General features: G+C 26.0%; 1 protein-coding gene across 1 annotated transcript in view; it reads left to right on the top strand.

The window, feature by feature from the left end:
• Positions 1-12,015, top strand: part of LOC126897561 (MFS-type transporter SLC18B1-like) — a 60,003-nt gene extending 47,988 nt beyond the window's left edge. Inside the window, 5 exon segments of the mRNA XM_050671262.1 lie at positions 1,657-1,752; positions 1,818-1,892; positions 2,140-2,233; positions 11,332-11,359; positions 11,362-12,015. Coding sequence (XP_050527219.1) covers positions 1,657-1,752; positions 1,818-1,892; positions 2,140-2,233; positions 11,332-11,359; positions 11,362-11,519 — 451 coding nt within the window. The 3' untranslated portion in view covers positions 11,520-12,015.
• The last annotated feature ends 204 nt before the right edge of the window (positions 12,016-12,219 follow it).

Raw genomic sequence — 12,219 nt, 5'->3', positions numbered from 1 at the left:
ACATATTATCTTCATAACGTCCTATCAAAAAGTTACAATAGTTATTTTAATTCTCAAACCCATTATATTTTTCGTGACAATAAAATAAGAAATTAAAAAATTAATTTAATTAATTTCAATTGAAAATAAAATTTTTAGTTTTTTTAAAATTTTATTTTAATATAAACATAATATTCAGTTTTATAACTCTGAAAGAAATTTCAATTCTCAATCGCGTATACTCACAAGACGTACTGGTTTTTTTTAAATATCACAAAATAGTTTTTCTACAAATTTGAATACAATAAGACTTTTAAAAGTAACCAAAAAAAAAAAAAATGGGGTTCTTAATGTTCATAATAATGTTAAAAGTGTACTTTGAAAATTATACTCTATACTTTAAATTTTTAGCTTCGATGCGAAGCTGAGAAGGTATTATTTTACTATAATGTGTGTTTTTTTTTCTTTTTTCTTTTTTTTTTTTTTGTGTCTGTTACCACTTTTTCTCAGCTCTCACCGAACCGATTTCTTTCAACGATACGTCAAAAGATCACAAATCGTATCTAGTCGAAGACATTACCCTTAAAAATTGAAAAAAATTCCCTCGTTCCCCGTAAATGGGGGAAACCTCCAAAAAAATTACAAATTTAAAAATCGCTAATTTTCGAAATTTTTTCAATTTTTTTTACTAAAAAATGCCGTAACTTTTTCAAAAATGAACATATCAATATAATTTTTTTTTTTATAAATGCTTGATGTCTTTACCTATCATTCGGTATATTTTTTTTATAACTTTTTCAACTTAACTTTTGAAATGTTCCGGAAGGTTTGACACTTTTATATATAACTTAGAGTTAAAGCTAATGTAATATACTTTAATTTGAAAAAAAAAAATTTGACCTCTGGACTTGTCTTCATGGTGAAAACGGCTACCGAATGCTATTTTTGTGTGAAAATTCTCGATTTTATAATTTACATTTTTTACTTTAAAGTGCTATAACTTTTTAAAAAATGTATGGATCAATACAATTTTTTTATGAGAAGTAGTATTTATATACATCTTTCATTGGACATACTTTTTTTTAAATCAGACTATTTCCCTATATACGGGGGGCTTCAAATAATAAAAATGCATATAGAAAGTAGAACTTTTTCAACTTAACTTTTGAAAGTGTTCCGGAAGGTTTGACACTTTTATATATATCTTAAATTGAAGCTTATGTAATATACTTTAATTTGAAAAAAAAAATTTCGGACTTTATTTTATATTCACGGTGAAAATGGCTACCGAATGCTATTATTGTATGAAAATTCTCGATTTTTTTTTTAAATTTTTAACTTTATAATGCTATGACATATTGAAAAGTGTATGGATCAACATTATTTTTTTATGAGAAATAATATTTTTTAATAATCCCTTTTTCATTCGACATACTTTATCTTAATTAGGATATTAATAATGAACTAGCAGATCATGAAGCTTTTGGAATAATCCACCAATTTTTTAAAATTAAACACTATTTAAAGATTTGCGTCGAAGCGTTTTTTTTTTATAGTGATTTTAATCACTGTCAGATATCATTATACTTGATCTAACTATGCCACGTCACCACTGTGCCGTGACCCCCCTGTGCTGGGTTTTTTTATCCTTTATTAGTATTATTGTTTTACTTGCAGTGTTCTTTGGATGAACTTAGTTGGCCTTGGAATTCTAGGTATATCGGCATCTTTGACAATGATGCCAGCATTCAATTTCGTATTATCAGGAGCAATGTAAGTATATATTTTTTACGCCTGTATTCCAATGGAAATGTTTTATTAATTTCTCGAATTTTTAGTGAGAATGGATTTCAAGAGAGTATTTCAACATTTGGTACCGTTGCTGGATTTTGGTCATCGGCTTATTCGCTTGGGTAATAATAAACTTTTTAGTATAAGTATCAATACTTATAGGTACTAATAAAATAAGAGTATAAAATATATTATATTATATGAATACCGAGTTTTCCGTCCATCACACTCGTTTTATTTGTTCAAAATTTTATTTCAACATTCAAAAATAAAAATATATTAACTTATATATTTAAGTTAATATATTAACTCTCTATACAATCTTCTTATGGTCTTAGTAATATATTGTTTTATCTTTTTTTATTTTAGAGATATGACGGGACCATCGTTGGGAGGAATATTACTAGAAAATTTTGGATTTTCAATATGCATGACAACCATGGGCTTTATTTGTTTAATAGTAGTGAGTAACAGATCAATAATTTATGTGAATTTTAATATAGATATAGATAAGGTTGTTCTTTTAAACTTATTTAAACACTATGTTGTTTTATTAGTATTAAAGTCATTGATTTAATCGTTTAGCCATTCTTTTAGTAGCAAGGTGGTACTTTTATTAAAACTTACCATACTTTAGAGGGGAACTCACTTGACTTTATTATAAAAAATAATACATATTTTCTTAACAATTGAAAATTAAGATATATTAAAACAAATAAACTTCAATAAATTTAGTATTTTTAATTTTTATTTCGATTTATTGTATAAATGATTGCTTACTATACTAATTAGTTCGTTCTTTTATAATACAATATAATAATATGTATATTATTTATTAGTATTACTTTGAAAAGTAAAGAGCTTAAAGACCCTTAAAAATATTTGGAAAAGAAAAATAATTTTCCTCAATATGTTCGACAAATAATGTTAGTTACTAAAATGCTGACAAATAATTGATAAGCATTTTCTTAATCATTGTAAAAATGACTTTATTAAGTCTATATAATTACTTCATCCATTGGTGCCAGAGTAAAAAATAGTTGATAGGGCAAACAATTTTAAATTTAAAAATAGCTACCCAGTCCTTAAGAATTGTATCTTCTTCTTTTTCCTGGCCTTTATCCCAACTACAAATTACATCTAATAATAATCCTCCATCTCTTTTTTGGTCTTTCTTTACCTATTCTTACTACAACATTCATTTCTATAACTGTTCTAACAGCTTCCGGTNTACATACCTCCATCTCTTTTTTGGTCTTCCTTTACCTCTCCTTCCTTCAAAACATTTATTTTTATAACTGTTCTAACAGCTTCCGATTCTTTTCTCCTCATAATATGACCATATCATATAAATCTATTTTCTATCATCTTATCCACGATTGACGTTACACCTATACTCCCTCTTATATGCTCGTTCCTTATTCTATCTATTCTAGTCACTCCACTCATCCTTCTAAGCATTCTCATCTTTGCTACAGTCACTCTCAGTCCTATTATCTTGTCAACCGCCCAACACTCTAAACAATACATCATAGCTGGCCTCACTACAATCTTGTAAAATTTACCTTTCAGCCTCGTTGAAATTCTTACCACTTCACTCACTCACACTTAATTCTGTGTCTTACATACTTGTCAATACCACCGTTCTTTTGAACAACTGACCCTAAATACTTAAAACTTTCCACCTCTTCAATAACGTCCTCGCCTATTGTCATTGATCTCCTCATTTCACATACCTAGTTTTCTCTTTAGTCAAACACGTACTCTATATAATCTGTCCCACTTTTACTTATTCTTAAACCCTTTTCTCCAAAAGCTGATATCCACACCTCTAGCCTTTTATTAATTTCCTACCTATTTTCTCCTATTAACACCAAATCATCAACGAATAACATGCACTACGGCACCTCTATAAATACCTTGTATTTCTCTAGTGATTTCATCCAACACTTAAGAAAATAATTAAGGGCTTAAAGCAGAACCTTGGTACACTTCTACTTTTACTCTAAAATCTTCTGTTACTCCGCTTACACTTTTACTCTGATACAAGTGCCATCATATATATCCTCTATTATATTATATCTTATTATAATATCATATATGATATGTACCTTTTTGGAACTCCTTTTCTCATTAATGCCCACTTAAAAACCTCTCTCGGTACTCTATCATACGTTTTCTCCAAATCAATACATTACACAGCTTACATAAAAAACTGCTCTATCGTTGACTTTCTAGACAAAATAACAAACTAATTCTTTGTTACTGATGTTACTCATATTATTCTTTTGTCTATTACCTTTTACCAAATCTTCATACTGACTCATATGTTTTATGCCTCTATAATTTCCGCATTCCTGTATGTCACATTTACCTTAAAATATTGGCACCACAATACTATTCTTCATTCTTTTGACATTATCTCATCTAATAGGTTTTTTTAAAAAGATCCTGCAACCACCTTATGCCAACACCGCCTAATATTTTCCATACATCTACAGACACTTCATCTCATCTTACTTCTTTTCTATTTTTTATTGATGCCACAGTCTCTCATACCTCATTTTCATTAACTAAATCTACAAGTTCCTAGTAATACTCTTTCCCCATTTTTTTCACATCATTATCTCTTGTTAACACCTTCATATCATCACTTACTATATACCTTAAATTATAATCATCTTTTGATAGTTTTCGTCTTACTTTTGCAAGTCTGCAGACTTTTTTTTCACCTTCCTTTATTTCTAGCTTATCATGCCAGTTATTACACCACTTAGACTTTGCCTTACTTACCGTACACTTGGATTTTTTATACATGTGTTTATACTCTATTCAATATTCTCTTAATTGCTCTTCTACTATACTTCGAACTGCTTTTTCATACTCTCTATATTTTCTGAACGTCCTCATCTCATCACCAAGTTTCCTTGTTTCTTGGCATTCTACTTTTACTTTCACAAACATTCTCTTTTGCAGTATTAATTACACAACTAACAAATCTATTCCACACATCATTTATGTCTCCTTCAATATTCCATAACGTCCTCTCTTTAACTGTCTTTAAAAACTCTTTTTCTTTTTCCATTTCAATTCCACCTTTGGTTTTTCAATTTTTCTTTTGTGTTCTCTGTTTTTGTTTACTCTTTACTACACCATAATTCCATTACCATCAGTCTAAGTAGTGTAGTTACACTTTCGCCTGAAGTGATTTATCAATCTTTTACTTACTTTACACTCTTTATCTTCCACGTAAAATAATCAAATTGTGATCTAATATTCATACTCTTATAAGTTATATAAAGTTCTTCCCTATTTCTAAAATTAGTATTAAACATAGCAAAATCATACAATACTGTAAAATCCGGGATTATTTTTCCAGCCTTATTCTTCCCACTAAATCATTTCCTGCATGTACTCTTTCACATTCTCTTCTCTCATTACTGACATTTACATTCATATCTCTGCCTATCACTATATCCTCGTTATCAGGTATTCCTTACATCACTCTATATATCTCTTTTCAAAATACTTCCTTGTTTATTTCATTACATCCTACTTGTGGCACTTACTACATTTAACACTTTTTCCTCAAAAATGAATTTTACGAATATAATTCTGTCACTTTTCCTAACTACTTCTAATACTTTATATGTATATCCTCTACATTATTACCCCTACGCCATTTGTTTGTATTAATCTTACTTGAGTATATTATTTTATAACCCACACCTATTTCCCTTACATGACTGGTGAAACAGTTACTGCTCAAGTCGTCCGACTGGTATTAAACACTTTATTTTTAGACCTTCTCCATATCTAATTACTTTATTTAATTACCTTATTAGTCACCTTATTTTTACCTCTCACGGCTGCAGAGGGGTCGTGGAAGTATTTTTATACTTATTAACAGGGATACTTTAAAAATTGTACGCCTTTTTTTTTTATTTGTAATAGTTATCTTTCAATTATAAAAAAAAATTGTGTGGGCGTAAATTCCTTGCCAATATAGATTATTTGTTTTTAGATGACTATTTTTGATAATTTAAGATAACATGTTTGAAGGTTTACAAAAAATGTATATTAGGTTTAATACATTTTACAAAGCTTAGTATATCATTTTTTTTTTTATTACAGTATATACAAAAAACCTACATACTAGGACGTGACATTTTTAAATAGATAAAAACATATAATAGACTTGTATTACATAGATATATTACATAGCAATTGATTATTAAAATTATATAATATTAACAACTCGATAGTGTTCATATATTATTCATAGAAAATTTTAATAATTCTTATTCTATTTGATTAGAATTATTATTCAGATTATAATATTTTAGCAACTGTATTTTTTTTTAAACTTAGATAGATTAAAAAAGTTTTTACATTTGTAAGTATTTCAGAACACATTTATTTTATTTTATTTTTATTAAATATACGGGATAAACCCTTTGAACATATACAGGGTGATCGAAATCTGGTAAGACACTTATTTTCTCAGAAACTATAGATTATTTAAAATTTTTGTAAAAAGAAAAATTATTAAGTTTATAAAATTTTACAATAATATGAAAAATAATTTTTTTTTTATCCCTTTTGGGATAAAAATGTTTATTTATAATTTTTTTAAATGGGAACCACTATTTTTGATTTGATAATATAATAGAAAAAAAATTAACAAACAATTTTGTTTTTATAATTTTTTTTTCCAAACAACCGTATACGTTTTATAATTGTTTAAAGATTTTGACTTCCAGAAAAAGTATTGCCATTTATTACGTTTCATAATATCGGTGGCAGTGCAACCGGCATTTTTGTTAGATCCTTTAGTCTTACAAAACCATAGACTTAGCTATTAATAATACACCGAAAACCGGGTTTGAATCTACTATTATTATCACTCATTTAGTGCGTGTACATTTTTATAGCTAATTTACCTGTCATAACTTGATCAATAAAATTTGGTTTATGCAACAGCAAATAAAAAAAATGACTTCTGTATTTAATACATTAAAAGACAATAGAAATTTGGCCTAAAATCACTTAACTTTAACAAGCTATAACGGACGAACGGTTAATTGAACAAAAAATTGTATTAACTAAGTTGTTTGTAATTTTTTTTTCTATCATATTATAAAATTAAAAATTAGGGTTCCCATTTAAGACAATTATAAATAAGGGTTATTATACCTTATATAAGGACGAAAATAATAATGATTTGACTACATATTAATGTAGAGATTTTTGAACTTGATATTTTTTCTCTTTACAAAAATTTAAAATTCTCAATAGTTTCTGAGAAAATGAGTGTCTTACCAGACTTCTATCACTCTGTATATAAATACTTCAAACTTTTTATGTGAAATACAAAATATAGTAATAGGTAAATAAACTCTTTTAGATTCTAACATTTATATACCCAGGCGGGGGGAAGTGTGAGGCCAGAAATGTCTAGTGCTAAAAATAGAAGCATCTGCGCCTTACCACTAGTTAATATTTTACATTGTTAATAACTACTGAATACTCGTCCTAAAATTGTTAGTTTATTAAATTACGATTAAAATATACCCTATACTATAATTTTAAACTAGGTTTATAATACAATAGGGGAACGAATTATTTTTTATTTAAAGAAACGAGTCCCTATTTTAGAAAGTCAATGAGAAACGGAACAAGTTCCGATTAAAAATGAATTTTCCCAACACTATATACAAATTACGTTATAAAACTTTAAATTTAAAATTTATTAAAACAGCAAAAAACTTGTTTTTATTTTATTATATAATGGATGAAAGAAATTATTTTTATTATATTGATGAATATTATTACTCTCCATAACCATTACACAACATTATTACTTTTAAGTAAATATTTTAGTTGGGTTTATCTACTAATTGCCTAGAGGAAATTCAATATCTCCTTAAAAAAATAAAAGTTAATTGAATAACTCAAGTATTCAGATAATCTATTAGCTATAAAATTTTTTGTTAGTATTATATTTTAGCTTCGATGCGAAGCTGAGAAGTTATTAATTTTACTATGGTGGGTTTTTTTTTTGTCTGTCGCCACTTTTTTCCAGTTCTTACCGGACGATTTCTTTCAACAATACATCAAAAGATCACAAATCGTATTTAGTCGATGACATTGCATTTTAAAATTAAAAATTTTCCCTTCGTTCCCTGTATATGGTGAAAATTCCACAAATAATTACCATTTTAAAAATTGGTAAAATTCGACATTTTTTTCATTTTTCTTTTCTAAAGATTGCCATAACTTATTGCAAAATGAACGAATCAAAATAATTTTATTTTGATATTGAAACCTCAAATATTTCTCTTTTATTTGATATCAATTTTTTTTAAACCTGACCCTTTACCTACCCATAGGCGCGGATTCAAATTAGCAAATATTTCACAAAAGTCAATTTTTTCAACTGAACTTTTGAAAATGTTTCAGATATTCTACGTTGTCTAAAAATATATTAAATTAAAGCTCATGATATTTACTATAAATTAAAAAAAAAATTTGTCCCAACGATTTAATATCTACGTACTAAATACTATTCCAAAGTCAAAAATAGCTATTTTTGTGTTAAAATTTTCGATTTTATATTTTCAAATTTAAATTACTATATCTTTTTGAAAAATGTATAAATCAACACAAATTTTTGTTTCTAAATACTTATTACTANTAAATCAACACAAATTTTTGTTTCTAAATACATTATATATATCTTTCATCCGACATACTTTCTTTTTAAATCGGGAATTGTCCTCTTATATAGAAGGGTTCAAAACTTGAAACATACGTGTAAAAAGTAGTACTTTTTCAATTTAACTTTTGTAAATGTTCCGAAAATACTGCGTCTTTGAAATATGTTAAAATAAAGCTTATGTTACTTACTATTAGTTAATTTGTCCCGACAACTTATCTTCTATGTGCAGTGGCCGTCGAATGGGATCAGATTTATTAAATATTTAATAAATAAATTTAAATTTGTTAAATATGTATTCATATATTACACTTATTTATCATTAAACTTATACTCAGTATACAAATAAGGAAATAAGAATTCATTTTGCCTTTGGAATATTCCACCAATTTCTTAAAATGAAACAATATCTACAGATTTGCATTGAAGCGTTTCTCATGATAGTTATTTTAATCATTGTTAGATATCTTTTTTTTAATGACAACTTCATTTCATTGATTTTTTTTAAGACTTCTTGGTTTCTTCCCGTTTTAAAATCCAATAATAATTAGCCGTCTTATAATTGTATATAAAATAAGTTTCAAAAAAAATTTTTTTGTAGGGGAAGTGCATCGTTTTTTAATCTTTTATATTATTACGTTAATGAAGTTGACACTAATTTCTAAAAAAATTTCTTATGTTTTAACGGATGTTTACACTTAAAATAATATATTTAATAGTCTACACACGATTATTTTCAAAAAGTAATTAAAACAAAAACGTAACACGGTTTATTACTGTTTTAACTACAGAGTAATAAGTCCCTTGTGATAAGTATTTTTACCTATATTAATATGTATATTATGTGATATATTTTCATTAAATTAATCATATAAAATTTATATACACAATTAGTGTTCAAAAAAGATTTGATCTTAAATTTTTATGCTATATTGAGTGTACTAACGAAATCTACCCGAACATTTACTTCCCCTATTTAAATTTATAGTAAAATAATTTAACGTTATTTAAAAACTATACGATTATTTTACCTTTGATGCGTAGCTAGTAGTATTGACATGTATAAACTAGATGAATTATTGTTAAATTTATATCCTTATACGTGATTACTCTTCTCCTCCTACTGGATACGGACGAACGGTTAATCGGATAAAAAAAATTATAAGAACAAAATTGTTTGTATTTTTTTTACTATCATATTATAAAGTTAAAAATAAGGGTTCCCATCTAAGAAAATTATAAATAAGGGTTTTTATCCTTGAAGGGACGAAAAAAATAATGCTTTGACTACATATTATGGTAGAGTTTTTTGAACTTGATATTTTTTCTCTATAATAAAATTTAAAATTCTCAATATTTTCTGAAAAAATAAGTGTCTAACCAGATTTCAATCACCCTGTATACACATTATACATATCAGTTACATTAATACATTAATTGTACAAATATGACAAATAATAAATTAAATTAAATTATATTCATTTAAATTAAAATGGTTAATTTACAAGGCCAATATGAACATTCCATTTGGAAATAGGACGCTGTCTAGGTGGGACTTGAAGATTGGTGCCACTCACTTCATTATGATTTTTGAGAAAGAATTTCTAAGAAGATTTAGAATTTCATTTAGAGCTTCAAATGAGGAATTTTAAGGATTAAGGGGGGGAAAGGAGTTATAGGACCCAGGACACGAGAAATAGGGACCTACAAAGAAAAATAACCTAGTCTTGAGTTTTGCTATTTTTAAAAAATTCAAAATTTTAATATTTTTATTATTTTTAATATTTTGATCATTTTTAATTTTTATTTCTGTTGTAATAAAAAATAAAGTTTTTTGAAAAACTTTTCTTAGACCCCATTAAAAAAACAGAGTCCTGGGATACCAAAAAAGTATAATCTGAATCTGATTTTAACAAACCAATATGAAGACGATTTCTAATAGTTACTTTTGATTAATTAAGTTTTATATGTCATATGCATAAAATAATAATTAAGTTTTAATATAAAAAATTATAAAACTATTTATTTGTAGATTTTTTTTATTAATGAGAAAACATTGTAATCTATTTAAAAAATGAATGAATCATTTCTAATGATACTTAACATATTTTGTAATGACAAGGATTTTTTTTTTTTTTAATAAATTTAGAGTTGATGAGAGGATTTGAGTGGATTGATAATTTTAAATTTTAAATTTAATTCTTTTATATTAGTGTTTGGCGATTTCGTTAACAGTAGATATTGTCTAGCAGCGTTGTTGAGTAAAACCGAAAATTTGCAGAAGCTTTGTTTATAATATTGAAGAGCAAAAAATGTTGTCTGATTAAAAATACTTGTTATTGGCTAAAAACGAGCTTTAAAGTATTTCGTATTTATTATCTTTCATAGCGTCAATAATCATAACGATTATACTGTTATTAGGTCTTATAAAAGATAGTATTAATAATTTACTATTATAAATCTGTTGTAAGTGTTATGGAATTAAGGTTATGGAATTAAAAAATTCAATAGGTCGAATATTTAGTCGTTCAGCTGATGCTAATAATCATTTACCGTAGTTGAACGTCAGTCTAATTATTTTTTGTTTTCATATAATAATTTTAACTTTTAAAAATAAACTTGATTTTAATATTATTAGTCTAAGTAAAAACCATTATATTATATATTTCTTTTTGTATAAAAATTATACATTTATTGAATTTAATGTGTGATTTTATAAAGAATTTTGGTTTTAAATTAGTTACTATTTAAATAATTGTTCGCAAAAATAAAAACAAAACTGTAATAGATGTAGTTATTTACTCATACCTTTTTATAAATATAAACGAATTGTTCTTTTTCAGGGAATAATGGCAATTATGTTTTTTGGCATTAAAAAAAAAAAAAAAAACGTCCGCGCACCATCTCGGATAAGAGCCCACTGAACGACCCTCGCAATGTACAGCCCAGATATAATTCATTGAACGACGATCGTGGAGGATCGATGATTAATTGTAATTTTGCATGTAAAACCGAGACCACCGAAGTGTGAATAAAATCTGTAGGTGCTCATGACATAAAGTCAGAAAGTACCTATTCTAATCTTTACTATCTTATTATACCCCCACTATACACGTACATTATCTAAATTCTCCAAAAACATTTTTTTAATTCAAGTACATATAAGGAGTTACAAACATTTGCATAACATAAATATTCTATCATATTGTTTTTTATTGTGAGTCATAATATTATCAGATAAAAGTTCGAAAATGTAAACATATTGAAAAACCCCTCAAAAATAATTAGATAACATTCAGTTCAAAATCTATTTTTCACTTAAATAATTGCGTAGTTATAAAATTTAATTCAACTTAACTAAATCGACCATTTTAATCATTTTTACGCCTTTATTTTATTTTCACTTTATGATCATTTTTATTATCTCATTTTTATTCTAAACCAAATGGTTTAATTTTAAGTTAAATATTTTTACATACATTTTAGTTAGATTTGACAGAGTAGATGTATAGTCATCATCAATTTTTGTATTGTTCTTAGTATTTTATTATAACTATTATAAATTAATTATTCTTAGAAAATAGATTTTTAAATATTCTGTAGTGTATTTTTTGATTATCCTTTATTATTATTATTATTAACATTATTCATGATTATATCATTATTAACAATATGATGTATTATTATTATAATGAAACATTAATCGTTAAAAAATCATATTTGTATAATAT

The sequence above is a fragment of the Daktulosphaira vitifoliae genome, unplaced genomic scaffold (genome assembly GCF_025091365.1).
Source record: "Daktulosphaira vitifoliae isolate Bord-2020 unplaced genomic scaffold, ASM2509136v1 Scaffold_2, whole genome shotgun sequence".
NCBI lineage: Eukaryota > Metazoa > Arthropoda > Insecta > Hemiptera > Phylloxeridae > Daktulosphaira > Daktulosphaira vitifoliae.
Note: the sequence above shows the minus strand (reverse complement) of the source record. Positions and strands in the feature narration are given on the sequence as shown.